This window comes from Chanos chanos, chromosome 10, assembly GCF_902362185.1.
Source record: "Chanos chanos chromosome 10, fChaCha1.1, whole genome shotgun sequence".
In the NCBI taxonomy this organism is placed as follows: domain Eukaryota; kingdom Metazoa; phylum Chordata; class Actinopteri; order Gonorynchiformes; family Chanidae; genus Chanos; species Chanos chanos.
Window position 1 is genome coordinate 38,982,903 of NC_044504.1, and position 20,025 is coordinate 39,002,927.

Genomic DNA, 20,025 nt, shown 5'->3' on the forward strand with positions numbered 1-20,025 from the left:
GAATATTAATACATTGGCTTGCACTAGAAGATACAAAAAATATTATGTTGAAGAATACTACTAATCTAGAGGTATTTCATTCTGGAGCTTCATTGTCAGACCTTGAGTCAAATATAAAGGGTAATAAGCTACACTTAAATTACTCACCTTGAACTAGTACCCTGATGGAAGCGTATGCTGAGCCCAGAGAATTCTTGATTTTGAGTTCATATGTTCCAGTGTTCAAACGAGTTGCTTCCCTAATAGAAATGCATGAAGAATCAAAAGTGTTTGTTATGGAGACCTGAGGGCCAGGCTCCACCTCTTTTCCGTCTTTGTACCATTCAATCGTTGGCTGAGGCTTAGCAATAATTCCAACTTTTAGTTGTACTGTTGCTCCTGCCTTATATTTCACAAGCTCCATGTACTCTTGTGGCAGTTCAATCTCAGGGGCACCTATAAGTAAAAGATTTGATTAAAATAATTAAAGGGCTAAAATTTTCAAATATGCTGAGAATGAGCTGTCACTCAAAAAATTACTCACCAAACGTGTCCACACATGTAGCTGGGCCTGCAGTGACTGATGGGTTGCTGATGGAACCAACTGCATTCTTTGCCATGACTCTGAATTCATAAGACTCATCCTGAGTCAAGCCTGAGACAGTGAATTTTGTGTCAGCTACATTTGTTAAGTTTGCTTTTGACCATCTGCCCTTTGGACCATCTCTTTTCTCTATTAAGTATCCGGTGACTTTGCTTCCACCATCATAAGATGGCTTTTCCCAAGAAAGGCTTATTGAATTCTTTGTGATATCTGTGATCCGTAGATTGGTTGGAGGTTCTGAAACACAAAATATTGATTAGGAAGGGTAAAAAGAACAATCATTCCCAGTCATTCATTTGTGGATTTGATAATGGCAGTAAATATGCAGAACATTATTTAAAAGCAAACAGTTGAAAAAAAAAAATATATATATATATTTACCACAGGCATCAATTGCCAGTACAGCATCTGAGATCTTGCTAACAGCACCGACACCAGCTGCGTTTTCAGCTGCCACTTTGAACTCATAGATCAAGCCTGGATTAATGTTTGTAACCTTGAAATGGGTGGCACGGATGACTGTTTTGTTAACTTTCTGCCAAAGTATGCTGTTTTTGTCTTTCATCTGGAGGTGATACCCAAAGACATGACTTCCTCCATCAGATGCTGGTTCCTTCCAATTGACAGTGATACTCTCTCTTGTAACAGCTGACACCCATGGTGTTGAAGGTGCTTCAGGGAGTGCTGTAAATAGAATGGGACAGATTTGTTACTTACAGAAACGTTTTAATGGGATATAAATCAAAATTATGATTAAAATGTAACTTACTGTATGGCAGGCTCACGTGGACAGCTGGTGAATCAATGTGGTCACTAATGCCATAACGATTTTCTGCTTTTATTCTGAACTGATACTCAATGCCAGTGTTCAGCTTCATGATCTTAATTGTGCATCTAGCAACTGCAGATGAAACTTCAACCCAGTTTGCAGTGGTTGTTTCACGTTTGAGAACAATGTAATTTGTAATTGGACTTCCTCCATCATAAGATGGTGGAAGCCACTTCAGACTCACACTGTCCTCTGTGACATCACTCAATTCAACTGGACCAACTGGAGGACCCGGTCTATCCAGAACAACAATATTTATGAAGGATTTTGTGGTTCCACTTGAGTTGGAGGCAGTGATGTCATATCTGCCAGCATCCTGAGCAACGCTTTCCCGTAGAGTAATTATGAGACAGTCTGGAGTTACTTCAGAGTTGAATCTCATTGTTGACTTCAAAGCATGATCATCCTTTGAAAGAGATACTTTTGGAAGTGGCTTCCCAGTAAGGGGAATCTCAGCTTTAAGATTTGAACCAGCTCTGACATAGACCGTATTGTGAGGGAAGTTCTTCATGTTTATCTCAGGTGACTCTGTTAAGATAAGGTAAGTCATCAGTCAGTATTGATAAACCACAAATTAACTCTCTGAACAGTGAATTTTGGAACTGATTTCAATTATAATTATGTAAGGTTGTTTTTAGCACACAATTTCAGATTTATTCACAGTGTTCTATACAGTGTTTACTGTAACTCACACTGTCTGATGAGGTGGTGAACAAACAGCATACTAGAAGTGGCCTCAATAATAATATGTGTGTGTCATTAGTATCCACTGACTTACTGTTTATTCATGGCATTACTTTGCACAGTAAATTACCTTTAACAGTTACCCCCCCCCAAAAAAAATCAATATTAGAACGAGATAAGACATTTTTCAGTCAGAAAGAAAGGAACATCATTCTCATGTTTTAGTCACTGCTCATCCATAGTTTGACAACTAGAAAAGGCCTTGGCCATTAAATTTAACAAATGCAAGTTGTAGTTCACATCTAATTCTATGTCATAGGAACCCCATGAAAACATGTTTTTTGTATTTATGTAAGAATGAAACAATGTGATAAGAAATGAGTCACCTAGCTGGTCTTTCACAAGCACAGGCAATACCATATCCTTAGGGTCGCTCAGTCCAGCATGGTTTTCAGCACGAACTCTGAAGAAGTATTCAGCATTCTCCCTAAGGCCGTACACAACAAAGTGTGTGGTTTTGCTAACACCACACTTGATCCACTTCTGCTGTCCCTTTTCAAGGGCATCTATATGGTAACTGGTGATTCTGCTGCCTCCATCATGCTCTGGTTTACTCCATGCAAGGGAGACGCTGTCTTTTGTGACATCAGTGACTCCTAGCTTTGGTGGTGGACTTGGTTTTTCTGAAATGAAAAATGTGATAGTAATAAGAAAGGGCAAAATGAAATTGACATATTTAGTAGTAAATGCACAGTTATAAGTTACCTGTGATCTTTGTTCCTTCTTTAGTTTCCAGTGGCACTCCAATGCCATACTCATTTTCACCTGTGACTCTAAAGTAATAAACACCTCCCTCCTGAAGGTCAGTGACTTTGTAAGTCAAGCGGTGGCAGCTGTCTGTGATTCTGGTCCATCCCTTTTTACTAGCTTCACGAAGATCAACAAGGTAGTTCTTAACAGGAGCACCACCCTCATTTTCTGGAGTGTCCCATGTAACTGTGGCAGAGTTCTTTGTAACATCTTTCACTTCAATATGAGCTGGTGGGCCAGGAGAATCGAGCACCTTCACATTCAGTGTCAAAGTGGATTTCCCAGCAACATTTTGCAGAGTCACAGTGTATTTTCCTGAGTCATTTCTTGTAGCTTGTTCAACAGTAATAGATGTGCAAGTATCAGAAGTATCAATAGCTGCTCTTACTCTAAGATCAACGTCTGCTTTGTTCCACATTACATTAGGCACAGGTTTGCCTTTAAATGGTACTCTTAAGGTAAATGAACTTCCATCTTTGACAGTCAGTGTCTTGCGCATTTCATTGCTGATAAGGAAAACTGGCTCCTCTTCTCTCTCTTTTGCTATTTGTGGATCAGTAGGAGGGCTTAGGTCACTTGGTCCAATTTTATTAATAGACCTGACAGCCAACACATACTCTGCACCTGATGTTAGCCCCACTACTGTGAATTCTGTGTTTTTGGTGTTTTGAACACCAACAATCCATTCATCATCATTTGTCTTCTTGTATTCAACAGAATATCCTGTAACTGGAGAACCACCATCAAACAATGGCTTGTTCCAGGAAATTGTTATTGAGCTCTTAGTTGAATCAATAACCTTTGGTTTAGCCGGTGGTGATGGCAGGAACAAGGGGTCCTCTGCTTTTGTTAATGGGCAAGGTACACTTGGGGCACTCAAGCCAGCTGCATTCTCTGCATAGACACGGTACTCATATTCACATCCCTCACGAAGATTGGATGCTTTAACTCTCAAGTCATACACAGGTTTTTTGTTGACACGAACCCAACGAAGACCAGACTTTTCACGCCTCTCTATCACATAACTACTAATACTGCTGCCGCCATCAGAGACAGGTCTTTCCCAGCAAATTGTCATCGCTTCACTGGTCACACTGGTAACTTCAACATTTGTTGGTGCAGCTGGGACTGTGAATGGATCTGCAGCCTTAATGGGGTCACTTTCTAAAGCTTCACCTACTCCATATTTATTAACCCCTCGAACTCTAAATATATACTCATTGCCTTTAAGTAGTTTGGTGACTTTGCATGTTGTAGCTTTCATGTCTGCATGAACCAGGGTCCAGGCCAGACGGCTTGTTTCACGTTTTTCCACAATGTAGTGCTGAATTTCTGCACCACCATTTTCCTGAGGCGGGCCCCAGTTTAGCGTACATTTTTCTGCTGTCAAGCCAGTTACCTCCAAAGGTCCTGCTGATGGTCCGGGGCGGTCAAGAACCTTACAATTTACTGCCAATGATCTAGTTCCAGCAACATTTTGTAAGGTCAAAACATATTGTCCGGAGTCTTTTCTAATGCTGTCCCGCACAATTAATGTTGTTGTGGTGAGCGTTGAAGAAATCTCAACTCTGGCTTTAGCATCAATCTCTTTTCCGTCCTTTGCCCAAGAAATTACCGGGATTGGCCGTCCGGATATCTCAGCATCAATCCTCAGTTCTTCTCCGGCTTTCACCACAACTAGTTGTCTCAGTTTGTCCTCAATGGTAATTCGTGGTGGATCAACATCATCCTTCACTGTGACAGGTCCTGTTCCCTGTGATGGTTCACTGAATAATCCAGCTGCATTCTTGGCAATGACATGGAAGTCATAACTCAGATCCTCTGTTAAGCCTGTAATATCAAAGTATGTTTCTTGCAGATTGGTAAAATTACATTTCAGCCAACGACCACCTGGAAGTTCCTTGCGCTCAACAATGTAACCAGTAACCATGGCTCCACCATCATACTCAGGTTTAGTCCAAGAGAGAGAAACAGATGTTCTTGTGATATTTGTAACTGTTGGTTGACCAGGAGGATCACATGGATCTCTTGCTGCTACGGCTTCTGAGGGTTTTGTACAGGGTCCAATGCCAGCTATGTTTTCTGCATAAACTCTGTATTGGTAGGACAAACCTTCTTCAATGCCAGTTACTTTGAATTGTGTCTCAGGAATGAGACCTCTGCTTAATTTTGTCCAAAGAATGCTACTCTGATCTTTGCACTCCAGGTGGTACCCAATAATTGCGCTGCCACCATCACTAGCTGGTCTATTCCATTCAACCAACATACTTGATTTAGTGGCATGACTGACATGGAGATTGGTTGGCGGACCTGGGGGTGAGAAAGGATATTGAGCAACTACTGGAGCAGAGTCCACAGCATGACTCTTGCCATAGCGATTTTCAGCTGCAATTCTGAACTGATATTCAGTTCCTTGATTCAAACGGGATATTTTGATTGAAGTCCTTGCAACTGTGGCTGAAACAATTTGCCATGTAGTTGTAGTTGTATCTCTCTTCTCTACGATGTAGTTGTTGATTTGACAGCCACCATCATAAACTGGGGGGTCCCATGATAATGATATGTTGTCAGCACTCACTTCATCTACTCTGATGGCACTTGGTGGACCTGGTTTATCCAGAACAATAACAGAAATTTCAGCTGATTTGGTGCCAACTGTATTAGTCAAGGTGATTTCATATTTTCCAGTATCATCTCGTGTTGCATCTTTAATAACGATTTTGGATGATGTTTTAGATGATACAACATTTACTCTGGTTGTTTGCTTCAGAGTGTGTCCATCCTTTTTCCATGAGACCTCTGGTTGAGGTCTGCCCCTAAATGGAACGTCAATTTTGAGATCGTCTCCAGCCTTAACACTATAAGTGTTGAATATCAAATTTATTACTGGTTCATTGGTAATGTCCTTTGCAACAACAGGTGTTGCAAGTGGTTTAGGATCACTGCTTCCTTTGTCATTGACAGCAATAATTCTGAAGGAGTACTCCTCTCCTGCAGTGAGTCCTTCAATTGTGGTTTCTAGTGCTTTTACAGTGGCACACACAGTCCATTTGTCAGATCCTTTGGGTTGCATCTCCACTGTGTATCCTGTGATTTTGCTGCCGCCATCATGATCAGGTTTTTCCCAGGAGAGAGTTACACTGTGGCGAGTTACATCAACTAATGTAATTTTACCAGGTGGTAAAGGAGCTTGAGATACTTTGATAGGCTCAGTAGTTTCTGCTGGCAACCCAACACCAAGTTCATTTACAGCCAGTACACGGAAGTGGTAAATACCTCCCTCTTTAAGATCATCAATCTTGAATGAATTTCTGACACAGTTGTGTGTCACAGTTGTAAATGCCATCCTTGTAGATTCACGTTTCTCCACAATGTAATGTGTTACCTTGGCTCCACCATCAATAAGAGGGGGCTCCCAAGACAGCTGAACTGAATCTCTCTTGACATCTTTGACCTCAAAATTAACTGGTGCACTTGGAGAATCCAATACTCTGACATTAACAAAGGCTGATTTAGTCCCACTGTTATTTTCAAGAGTCAGAACATACTTTCCAGTATCGAATCTGTCAACATTGTCAATAACAAGCATAGTGTATGAGCTTGTCACTTCAATTTGAGCACGCTCTGTTAGGGGACCATCTGCTTTTGTCCACTTAACCTCAGGCTCTGGTCTTCCTCTGATAGTAACAAACAAGCGTAATGTTGCACTTGCACGGACAGAGACAACCTTTCTGAGATCAGCATCAAGTTCTACCTCAGGAGGCTCCAGTTTTTCTGCAGCAATAACTGAGCCTGGCAAATCAATATGCTCTCCAGCACCCTCAATATTAATGGCATATATGCGGAAGTTGTACTCAGCATTTTCCTTTAGTTTTTTCACAGTGAAATGTGTTGTTTGTACACCAGTGGATGGTGTGCAGACTGTCCATTCATGATCGCTTGCTTCCTTCATTTCAACAACATATCCAGAGATGGGTGCACCACCATCATAAATTGGTCTACTCCATGCAAGGGACACAGTAGTGCTTGAATGATCTGTTACTTTGGGATTGTTTGGTGGACCAGGTGGATAGGTTGCATCACAGGCTTTGTAATACTCAGATGGTTCACTTGGTGTTCCCACTCCAGCAGCATTCTCAGCAGCTACTCTGAACTCATAAGAGTGTCCCTCTGTTAATCCAGTGGCTCTGAATCGTAAATCATTCAGTCTTTTCCTGTTGCATTTTGTCCATCTTACACCTTCTTTATCACGTTTCTCAAGGACATACCCATCAATTTCCGCTCCACCATTGTCCTCTGGCCGCTCCCAGGTGAGTACCATAGAGTCTCTGGTGATAGCACTAGCTTCAGGTGTTGAAGGAGGACCTGGTGTCCTGAATGGGTTGCGAGCAATAACTGGTTCTGATTCAAGAGGTTCGCCAATGCCATACTTGTTGACTGCCATGATTCTGAAGATATATTCATTTCCTGGTAAAAGTTTGGTCACCTTGTAACTGACAGCTTGGATTTTGGGCTCAACAACAGTCCAAGATAGCCTGCTGGTTTCCCTCTTTTCAATGATATAGTGGGAAATACTAGCCCCGCCATCATGTGAAGGATGACTCCAGTGCAAATAGCATTTCTCTGCAGTAACACCTGTTACTTTCAGAGGGCCGTCAGGTGGACCAGGCCGATCCAGCACTTTAACAACAACTGGTACAGTCTTGGTTCCACCTACATTGCTTAGACTTAGGGCAAAATGTCCACCATCAACTCTAATGCAATCTCTAACAGTGAGAACAGTACGCTGGAGAGTGGTTTTGATCTCCATTCTTGGTGTAGTTTTATCAATTTCTTTTCCATCTTTAAGCCACATTATATCAGGAAGTGGTTTGCCAGCATAGTCAGCATCAATGGTAAAGGTTTCACCAGCGTGTACAACAGTGACATCTTTGAACTTTGAATCCATTGAGACAGTTGGTGCTTCAATTTCATCTTTTGCAGTAATTGGTCCAGTGCTTTCAGAGGGCTCACTGAAAATACCAGCTGCATTTCTTGCAATCACCCTAAATTCATATCTTTCATCTTCTGTTAAGCCTGTAATTGTAAACTGGGTCTCGATTATATTGGTGAAACTGGCCTTCATCCAGCGACCTTCGGGCAGCTTTTTCCGCTCGACAATGTATCCTGTGATTGCACTGCCACCATCATATTGTGGCTTTGTCCACTGGAGTGTCACATGGTTCCTTGTAATAACAATAGCTTCAGGAGTACCTGGTGGATCACATGGGTCCCGTGCAACACAACACTCAGACACTTTGCTCGGTGGACTCATTCCTACAATATTTTCTGCATAAACTCTGTATTCATACTCAATGCCTTCCTCAAGATTGTTTGTTTTAAATCGAGTATCAGCAATGAGAAGCTTGTTTAATTTGGTCCAAAGTAGGCTGTTCTTCTCTTTGCGTTCTAGATGGTAGCCAACAACAGGGCTACCTCCATTATTGGTAGGTGGTTTCCATTCAATCACCATGTAATCTTTTGTCACTGATGACACAAAAGGTGTGCCAGGTGCCCCAGGTTCATTGAAAGGGTACTGAACAACAACAGGTGATGAATCCAAAGCTGAACTCTTTCCATATCTGTTTTCTGCAGAGACTCTGAACTGGTATTCTGAACCTGTCTTTAGTTTAGTGATTTTTATAGTAGTACGTGCAATGGTTGCTGACACAATCTGCCATGTTGTTGTAGTAGTATCACGTTTTTCAACAATATAATTATTTATTTGACAACCACCTGTGTACAAGGGTGGCTCCCAGGAGATGGTGACAAAGTTGGCACTTACTTCCTCAATTTTTACTGGTCCAACTGGGGGGCCAGGCTTATCAAGAATAATTATGCCAATTTCCTCTGTGACTGTGCCAACACTATTTGCAGCTGTGACTGTATACTTTCCAGCATCCTCTCTATTGGCATCTTTGAGTCGAAGTACTGTTGATGTTGCTGTGCTTGAAACATTTAATCTGGTTGTCTCTTTAATTGCATGCCCATCTTTAGTCCAGGTAATTTTTGCTGTTGGACGCCCTTTTACTGGTATTTCAATTTTGAGATCTTCACCAGCTTGGACACTGAAAGTATTGAAAGCAATTTTTAGGCTTGGCGCCATAGTCACATCTTTAACTATGACAGGAGCTGCTAAAGCCCTTGGATCACTTCTTCCTTTATCATTGTAGGCTGAAACCCTAAAGAGGTATTCCTGACCAGAGCTTAGACCTGTGACTGTTCCCTCACAGACCTTAGCAACAGTTGCAACAATCCATTCTTCTGATCCTTTGGGCTGCATCTCAATGTAGTATCCCAATATTCTGCTACCACCATCATGATCTGGTTTTTCCCATGAGAGAGAGACAGTTGTTTTAGTCACATCAGTTAAAGTTACTTTGCCAACAGACAGTGGAGGATCTGCTGTCTTCACTGATTCTTCTGTTTCTACTGGCAAGCCAACTCCAAATTCATTTTCAGCCATAACTCTGAAGTAATAAATACCACCTTCAGTGAGATCTCCAATACGGAGGCTTGTTTTGGTGCACTTGGTAGTAACATTGGAGAAGGCTTTTCTGGTTGATTCACGCTTGTCCACAATATAATTCTTAATCTTTGCACCACCATCAATTACTGGGGGTTCCCAAACAAGAGTGACATAATTTCTTGTTATGTCTTTCACAGTAAGGTTCAATGGAGCACCTGGTGTATCCAGAACTTTAACAGAGACAAAGGCTGACTTGGAGCCACTGCTATTTTCTAGATTTAGAATATATTTTCCAGCATCATTCCTGTCACAGATGTCAATTGACAGCTCAGTATAATCCGCACCTTTCTCAATCTGAACTTTTTCTGATAAGTCACCATCATCTTTAGCCCAGTTTATCTCTGGGGCAGGACGTCCCTTGAAAGGTATGTGTATTCTCATTGATCCTCCAGCACGCACCACTATTCCTTTCCTTAACTCGGAGTCAAGCTCAATTTCTGGAGGTTCCATCTTATCCATGGGTTTTACTGTACCTGGAATATCCACTGGTTCACCCACTCCTAGCTTATTAAGGGCAGATACTCGAACTTTATATTCTTGGTGTTCTGTGAGCTTAGTAATGACAAATTTGGTATCAGTCAAGCCCGTGGGTGGAGTACATGTTACCCATTCCTCCTCATCAGCTGTGCATATCTCTACCACATAACCCTGAATATCCAAGCCACCATCATATATTGGTCTACTCCATGCAATGGAAACAGTATTCTTGGTTGTGTCAATCAAGTGTGCATTTGTTGGAGGACCAGGTTTAAATGTTGGGTCACAAGCTTTGTAGTAAATGGTCGGTGGGCTTGGCTGTCCAACTCCAGCTGCATTTTCTGCAGATACTCTGAATTCATATTCATGGTCCTCTGTTAGTCCTGCTACTCTAAAACGCAGGTCTGTGACTCTACGTTTATTGCACTTTGTCCATCTGACTCCAGCTCTGTCTCGCTTCTCTATAATATATCCCCCGATCTCACTGCCACCATCAGTATTTGGACGATTCCAACATACTGTCATAGAATCCCTTGCAACATTTGTTATTTCCAGATCTTGAGGTGGTCCTGGGGGTACAAATGGATTTCTCATAATTACTGGAGCAGATTCCAATGGCTCTCCAACTCCAAATTTATTGACTGCCATGACCCGGAAGATGTATTCATTTCCCTTCAGAAGCTTGGTAACTTTAAACATAGTTGCACCACAGTCACTGGAGACAACGGTCCATGCAAGACGACTTGTTTCTCTCTTTTGAATGATGTAATGAGAAATGCTGCTGCCACCATCATGTCGTGGGGGAAGCCATGATAATGAACATTTTTCAGAAGTTACACCACCGACAGTCAGAGGTCCTTCAGGGGGGCCAGGTCTATCAAGAACTTTCACAGTAAAGGACACAGATTTGGTTCCGGCGACATTTGTGAGATTCAAAGTATACTGACCTCCATCAATTCTAATTGCATCTTTCACATCAAGCACTGCTTTGAAATCAGTGTTCTTGATTTCTGCTCTTGCTGAGTTCTCAACTTCCACATCACCCTTGAACCACTGCATTGTTGGAATGGGCTTTCCTTGAACGGCAGCTTCAAGTGTGAATGTTTCTCCTGCATTAACAACCATGACCTGACTGTATTGTGAATCAATTTCAAAGGTTGGAGGTTCAACCTCATCTTTAGCCGTGATTGAGCCAGTGCTCTCCGAAGGCTTACTGACTGATCCAGCTGCATTTTTAGCAATAACTCTGAAGTCGTACTTACAGTCTTCTGTAAGACCTGTGACTGTAAATTCTGTCTCAATGACGTTGGTGAAGCTTGCTTTCATCCAGCGGCCATCTGGAAGGTCTCGTTTTTCCACAACATAACCAGTTACTAGACTGCCTCCATCATATTCTGGCTTTGTCCATCTCAGTTTTACTGAATGCCTGGTTACAATTATAGCCACAGGGGTGCCTGGGGGGTCACATGGGTCACGTGCTACACAGCCCTCTGAGAGTTTACTGTATTTACCTATTCCAACAATATTTTCAGCAGAAACCCTGAACTCATACTCTATACCCTCCTCCAGGGGGGAGGTTTTAAATCTGGTGTCTTGGATAAGAGTTTTGTTTATCTTTGTCCAAAGAATGCTGTTCTTTTCTTTTCTCTCAAGATGGTAACCGAGAATAGCACTGCCACCATCTGAAATTGGTTTGTGCCATTCCACCACCATGGAATCTTTTGTATATGAGGACACAAATGGAGTTCCAGGGGGACCAGGTTCCTTGAAGGGGTACTGAGCAATAACAGGTTCAGAATCTATTGCATAGCTATGGCCATATCTGTTCTCAGAAAATATTCTGAACTGGTATTCAGCACCTGTTTTCAGATTTGCCACTTTCAGTGTTGTTCTTGCAACTGTGGCTGAGACTACAACCCAATTGGTTGTGGTGGTGTCTCTCTTTTGTACAATGTAATTGGAGATTGGGCATCCTCCAGTATATGATGGTGGGTCCCAGGACAATGTAATACTTTCTGCACTGATCTCATCAAATCTGATTGGACCTGTAGGTGGACCTGGTTTATCAAGAGTAACTATTTCAATGGTAGCTTCCTTTTGTCCAAGCTTGTTGGAAACAGCAATACTGTACATTCCACCATCATCTCTTGTTGCTTCCTTTATGGTGAGAGTTGTGTGGTGTGCAGTGTCAACCACATTCACTCTTGTTGTTTGTTTCAGTGCTGAGCCATCTTTAGTCCATGTTATGGTTGGTTTTGGATGACCAGCAATTGGTACTTCCACTTTAAGGTCATGTCCTACCTGTACACTGTAATTGCTGAATTTTGGCCTTACAGCAGGCTCAATAACAAGATCCTTTGCCTGAACTGGATTTCCAAGGAGTCTTGGATCACTCTTTCCTTTGTCATTAACAGCAATGACTCTGAACATATATTCTTCTCCTTGGGCTAAATTTGTCACAACAGCTTCAAGAGTTTTTACTTGGGTGCATAGAGACCATTTCTCACTGTCCTTAGCTTGCATCTCAACCTCATAGTGGGAGATTCTGCTACCTCCATCATGGTCTGGTTTTTCCCATGAAAGAGAGACACTTTTGCGTGTAACATCCACAACTGTGATTTTACCAGGGGGTTGTGGCACCTCTGAAATCTTCAGTGGTTCAGGAGTCTCTGCAGGTAATCCAATGCCATGCTCGTTTTCAGCAAGAACTCTGAAGAAGTAGTTGCTACCCTCCTGAAGTGGCTCAATCTTCCATGACATTTTGTTGCAGGTGGCAACAGGTGAATAGACCTTCCTCGTGCTTTCTCGTTTTTCAACAATATACTGCTTAATCTTTGCTCCACCATCTAATACTGGAGGCTCCCAGGTAAGAGTAACTGAATTCTTAGTTATCTCCTTCACATGGAAGTTTGCAGGTGGACCCGGTGTATCAAGCACTCTCACACTGATGAAAGCAGATTTAGTACCTCCAGCATTTTCCAAATTCAGAGTATATTTTCCACTATCAAATCTGTCAACATTTTCAATCACAAGTGAAGTGTAGCTGCTTGTAAAATCAATTTGAGCTGCTTCGTTCATTTCGCCATCAGCCTTTCCCCATTTGACTTCAGGGACAGGTCGCCCTCTAATAGGAACAAACAATCTGAGGGAGCCTCCAGCTCTAACATTTATCATCTTTCTCAAATCGGCATCAAGATCTATGTCAGGTGGTTCCATTTTGTCCTCAATGAGGATTGATCCAGGGATATCAGCATTTTCTCCAACGCCAACCTTATTTATGGCACAAATTCTGAATTTGTACTCATGCTTTTCTAGTAGTTTTCCAACTTCAAATCTTGTCTGAGTAATTCCAGTGGGTGGTGTGCACATAGTCCACTCATCAGATATCCCCTCACAGGCCTCAACAATGTATCCTTGAATCTCGCACCCACCATCATATATAGGCTTTCCCCACTGAAGGACAACAGATGACCTTGAAATATCTATGACTTTGGGGTTGTTAGGTGGACCTGGTTTAAAGACTGGATCCAATGCCTTATAATATACAGTTGGGGGGCTTGGTTTGCCAACGCCAGCTGCATTTTCAGCAGACACTCGGAATTCATAGCTGCGGTTTTCAAGAAGGCCAGTAACTCTAAAGCGCAGTTCGCTTACTATGCGCTTATTACAACGTGTCCATCTCACACCTTCTTTGTCACGTTTTTCAATGACATATCCTGTAATGGCATTTCCTCCATCATTTGTTGGTCTTTCCCAAGTAATAACCATTGAATCCTTTGTGATGTTGGATACTTCAACACCAGTTGGTGCATCCGGAGGAACAAAAGGATTTGTTGCAATTACTGGCTCAGATTCCAGAGGCTCACCAATGCCATACTTGTTCACAGGAATCACCCTGAAAATGTACTCATTTCCAGAAAGCAGTTTTGTGATTTTCAGATTAAGAGTTTGCACCTTAGATTCCACAACTGTCCAAACTAATCTGCTTGTCTCTCTTCTTTCAACAATATAATGAGACACTTCGCTACCACCATCATGTAATGGTGGTTTCCAGGCAATGCTGCACTTTTCACTTGTTACACCATAGATTGAAATTGGGCCTTCAGGTGGTCCAGGCCTGTCTAAAACTTTGACATTGACAATCACTGACTTCTCTCCACCAACATTTTTCAGGAGTAAAGTGTATTGACCACTGTCCACACGAATAGCGTCCTTCACACACAAAGAAGCTGTGAAGTCTGTATTTTTTATTTCAAGGCGAGCTGCATTTGAAAGCTCTTCACCTGCTTTAATCCAGTGGACTGATGGTAATGGTTTGCCAAATATATCAGCATCAATACTGAATGTTTCCCCAGCATTAACGACAATAGTTTGAGAGTATTTGGCATCCAAATCAATACGTGGTGGGTCAACCTCATCCTTTGCAGTAATTGAACCAGTGCTCTCAGATGGTGAACTGAATACCCCTGCAGCATTTCTTGCAATGACACGGAATTCATACATTTCATCCTCAACGAGGCCGCTAACAACAAATTCAGTTTCAAGTATATTTGTAAAGCTAGCCTTCATCCAGCGACCACTAGGTAGCACCTTCTTCTCAACAATATAGCCAGTAACTTTGCTACCACCGTCAAATTGTGGTGCTGTCCATCTGAGAGTTACTGAGCTTCTAGTGACAATCACTGCCTCAGGTTTGCCTGGTGGATCACAAGGGTCTCTTGCAACTTGGACTTCTGATAGTTTGCTTGCTTTGCTTAAACCAACGATATTTTCAGCATAAACACGGAACTCATATTCAATTCCCTCTTCCAGGCCACCAATCTTGAATCTTGTGTCTGGAATAAGTGTCTTGTTTTGTTTCACCCAAAGAAGACTGTTCTTTTCCTTACTTTCAATGTGATAACCTAAGATTGGGCTTCCACCATCATTGCTGGGCTTGTTCCAGACAATGACCATACTTTCTTTGGTAGCAGCCTGTACAGTGGGAGTACCAGGTGGGCTTGGAACTTCGAATGGATACTGAGCAATGACTGACTCAGACAGAAGAAGTGAGCTCTTTCCATATCTGTTTTCAGCTGCTATCCTGAACTGATACTCACAGCCAGTCTTCAATCTTGCTGCTTTAATTGTAGTCCTAGCAACAGTGGCAGACACAATCTGCCAGTTTGTGGTGGATGTATCTCTTTTTTCCACAATATAGTTATTGATTGCACAACCACCATCATACTCCGGGGGTTGCCATGACAGTATAACACTGTCTGCCGTGACTTCATCGATTTTTATTGGGCCAAGAGGAGGACCCGGTTTGTCAAGAACAACAACACTTATGTCTGTTTTTGCCTCACCAGCTGAATTTGTAAGTTTGATAGTATACTGCCCCACATCATCTCTAGAGGCCTCCTTGATCACTAAATACAGATGCCTATCAGTTACTTCAGCATTTACTCTTGTTGTTTCTTTTAGAGCAACTCCATCTTTGTGCCAAGAAACTATAGCCTTTGGCTGGGCAACATAGGGAATATCTATTTTAAGATCATCACCTGCCAAAACACTGAATGTACTGAATAAATTTTTAAATGCTGGAACAATAACAATGTCTTTTGCCACCACAGGAACACTAAGTGGACGAGGATCACTTGTTCCTTTTTCATTAGTTGCCGATATGCGGAAAGAATATTCTTCCCCTTGTGTCAGTCCAGCAACCACCGCTTCTGTAACTTTTACAGTCATGCACTGGGTCCACTTTTCACTGTCTTTTCCTTGCATCTCAACAATATACCCAGTGATCCTGCTTCCTCCATCATGGTCTGGCTTTTCCCAAGATAGAGTTACACTGTTGGCTGTCACCTCTTTTAGGGTTACTTTCCCTGGTGGAAGTGGCTTCTCAGATATTTTGATGGAATCAACTGTCTCTACTGGTAGGCCTATTCCATATTCATTTTCAGCTAAAACTCTGAAGAAATACATACTTCCTTCTTGTAGGTCACCAATTTTCCAGCTTGTTTTGGGGCAGGATACATTTACTGTGGAGTACGCTTTTCTGGTTGATTCACGTTTTTCAACAATGTAATGTCGAATCCTGGAACCTCCATCAATGAGGGGTGGATCCCAGACAAGTGAGACAGAATCTTTGGTTACATCCTTGACAATGAGGTTTTGTGGTGCTCCTGGAGTGTCAAGGACTCGGACATTCACAAATGCTGATTTGCTCCCTGAGCTATTCTCCACAGTCAACACATACTTTCCACCATCAAAGCGGTCAACGTTTTCAACAACAAGGCATGTGTATGATGAGGTGGTCTCAATAGTTGCTTTTTCTAAAGGCTCGCCATGTTCTCTGGACCATCTCACTTCTGGAGCTGGTCTTCCTTTAAAAGGTACAAATAATCTCAATGTACTGCAAGCTCTGATATTTACAACTTTGCGAAGATCTGAATCAAGCTCAATTTCAGGAGGGAGTTGTCTGTCTTCTGCTTTTGGTGATCCAGGGACAGTTGCAGGCTCTCCAACTCCTTCACAGTTAAGTGCAGAAATATTGATTTTATACTCTTGATTTTCTTTCAAGTTTGTTATTGTAAATGACGTTCTAGTCAGACCTTCTTTTGGACTGACAATTGTCCATTCATCCTCCTCGGGTAAGCAGGTTTCTACAATGTATCCTGTGATGTCTGAGCCACCATCATAAACTGGTTTGTTCCAAGCAAGAGTGATTGATGATTTGGTTGTGTCCAAAACCCTTGGATTACCTGGTGGTCCAGGTTGGAATATTGTGTCACATGCCTTGTAAAACGGACTTGATGGACTTGGGGCACTTAAACCTGCAGCATTCTCAGCAATAATTCTGAATTCATATTCATGTCCTTCTGTAAGTCCAGAAACTTTGTAGCGCAGATCTGTAACTGTCCTCTTGTTGCACTTGACCCAACGCAGACCAGTTTTATCTCTTCTTTCAATGATGTAATTAGATATGCGGCTTCCACCATTGTTCTCAGGATGACCCCAGCAGACCACCATTGAGTCTTTTGTGATGGTTGTAACCTCAGGAGTTTGTGGAGGATCAGATGGTACATATGGGTTTGTGGCAACTGCAGGTTCAGACTCAAGAGGCTCTCCAACTCCATACTTATTAACAGCCATAACTCTGAAGATATACTCATTGCCCTTCAGCAATTTGGTAACCTTGAAGCGGTTGACCTGTAAATCTGTTGCAACATTTGTCCAAGCAAGTCTACTTGTCTCACGCCTCTGAATGATGTAGTACTCAATCTTGGCACCTCCATCATGAAGTGGTGGCATCCAGGACAAAATACATTTTTCTGCTGTCATGTCTGTAACAGCAATTGGTCCTTCAGGAGGTCCTGGTCTATCAAGAACCTTAACATTAAAGACAAACTTGGCAAAGCCTCCAGGATTGCTTGCAGTCAGGGTGAACGCTCCTCCATCTCTACGTGAAGAGTCTTTGTTAATCAAACTTGTTGAGAAATCTGCTGTTTTGATCTCTAACTTTGCTGTATCCTCAAGCTCCTTCCCATCTTTTGTCCATACCATGGTTGGTATTGGTCTACCAGTAACATTTGCATCTAATCTAAATACTTCTCCGGCTTTCACTATGACAACATTACTAAAGCTGGCATCAACGTCAATCTTTGGTTCTTCAATGTCATCTCTACAAATGATAATTTCTGATGGTTTGGAGGGCTTACTGACACCTCCTGCTGAATTTCTTGCAAAGACACGGAACTCGTATGACGCATCCTCTGTTAGGCCACTCACAGTAAATGTTGTCTCTAGAATGTTACTGAAGTTAGCTTTGAGCCAGCGACCATTGGGTAAGTGTCTCTTTTCCACAGTGTATCCAGTTATTGAGAAGCCACCATCATTTTCTGGCTTTGTCCACTGAAGAGTTACTTCATGTCTGGTTATATTAAGGGCCACTGGCTGACCAGGAGGGTCTACTGGATCAAGGGCATATGTCATCTCAGATGGCTTGCTTGCTTTACTAACACCAGCCATATTTTCAGCAATAACACGGAACTCATATGCAATTCCATCCATCAGGCCAGATGACTTGAAAATATTTCCAACCACGAGGGCTTTGCTGATTTTCTGCCACAAGATGCTGTTCTTCTCTTTTCTCTCAATGTGGTATCCCAAAATTGGGCTACCGCCGTCTGAAGCTGGTTCATTCCAGCTGATAGTCATAGAATCCTTTGTGAAAGCTACAACTTCTGGAGTTCCTGGTTGCCCTGGTACATCAAATGGATATGCAGCTACAACTGGCTCTGATGTTAAATAGGGACCAACTCCATATCTATTTTGAGCTTTAACACGGAATTGATACTCGATTCCTGTGGTAAGGCGGGCAGCCTTAAATGTTGTACGGATCACTGTTGCTGCCAGTTCTACCCATGATGTTCCTGTGGTCTCCCGCATCTCAACAATGTAATTGTTAATTGGTACTCCACCATCGCTCTCTGGAGCCTCCCATGAGAAAAGAACATAGTCACAAGACACTTCATCAATCTTTATTGGCCCAGTAGGAGGCCCTGGAATATCATGGACTTCAACAGTTATAGTCTCTGTCACTGTTCCCAGTATATTTTTTCCTGTCATTGAATAATGTCCTCCATCCTTTTGTTTGATTTCACTGATGTTAAGTATTGTAGAGGTTGATGTATTTTCAACATTTATTCTCTGTGTTTGTTTAAGCTCCTGATCCTCCTTTTTCCATACAACTGATGGTCTTGGACGACCCAAAACTGGGATCTCAACTTTGACATTATCGCCTGCTTTGGCAATCACCAGTTTCTGATAGACTCCTCTCAGGTCAAATCCAGGTACTGTGGTTTGCTCCTTAATTACAACAGGTCTGCTCTCACGAGGTTCACTCCTGCCAGAACTGTTCACAGCAAAGATTCTGAATACATATTCAGCATTTTCAGAAAGATCTGTTGCTGTATAGTCAAGGGCTTTTATTGTTGTAATGTGAGCCCAAACATCAGAATCCTTCTTCTGAGCCTCAAGTACATAGCCAGTGATTCTGCTGCCACCATCATGTTTTGGCTTTGTCCATGCAAGTGTTGCTGTATCTTTTGTCACCTCTGTGATGACGAGATTGTCTGGTGCAGATGGAGCTTGGGAGGCCCTAATTGGCTCAGGTGTCTCTGCCGGCTCCCCTATGCCTCGTTCATTTTCAGCTAACACTCTGAAGTAATATTCTGAACCCTCCTCTAGGTCTGGAACTTTGAAGGAACACTTCTGACAGTTTGTTGTAAGTGTTGAATATGCCTTTCGAGTGGCCTCTCGCTTCTCTACAATGTAATTTATAATTTTAGATCCACCATCAATAATTGGAATCTCCCATTGGAGCGTAATGTGATTTTTAGTAATTTCTCTGGGTTTCAGGTTAACTGGAGGACCTGGAGTGTCAATGACTCGAACATTGACAAAACCAGTTTTCTTGCCAGCAACATTTTCTAGCGTTAAGATGTATTTTCCAGCATCATATCTTGTGCACTCAGGGATAACCACTAAAGTGTATGATTCTGTAGTATCAATGTGTGCCCGACCTTTCAGAGGGATATCCTCTTTCATCCATGTTACTTCAGGCACAGGACGTCCCTTAATAGGCACAAAGATGCGTATAGAACCGCCTGACCTTACAACAAGCGTTCTTCTCAGCTCTGCATCAAGTTCATAGTCTGGTAGTTCCTCACGATCCACAAGTTCAACTACCTGCTCAACCTCAGCTGGTTCTCCAATTCCCTCTGAATTGATTGCTCTGACTCTGAAATGATATTTCCCTCCTGACTGTAGGTTTGAGACAACAAACTCTGTTATTCTCAATGCGGTTTTTGTATCTTGAACCCAGTCATCATCTCCCTCCTTTTTATGCTCAACAATGTATCCTGTTACATCTAGGCCGCCATCATAGAAAGGTCTGCCCCATTGGAATGTGGCTGTTGTTTTTGTGGTATCAACAATTCTGGGATTGGATGGTGGGCCAGGAGGATCTGAAAATACAAAGTATAATTAATTAAAATTACAAGTAAAACATAATGGAATTTTTATTGT

General features: G+C 42.2%; 1 protein-coding gene across 1 annotated transcript in view; it reads right to left on the reverse strand.

Annotated features, from left to right (window-relative positions):
* The window catches only part of ttn.2 (titin, tandem duplicate 2), a 162,249-nt gene that overhangs the window by 23,084 nt on the left and 119,140 nt on the right, over positions 1–20,025 (reverse strand). The window contains exons 200-205 of the mRNA XM_030787650.1: positions 2,862–19,964; positions 2,483–2,779; positions 1,353–1,940; positions 965–1,267; positions 524–820; positions 148–435 (exon numbers count right to left, since the gene is read on the reverse strand). Coding sequence (XP_030643510.1) covers positions 148–435; positions 524–820; positions 965–1,267; positions 1,353–1,940; positions 2,483–2,779; positions 2,862–19,964 — 18,876 coding nt within the window. The remainder of the gene's footprint in view (positions 1–147; positions 436–523; positions 821–964; positions 1,268–1,352; positions 1,941–2,482; positions 2,780–2,861; positions 19,965–20,025) is intronic.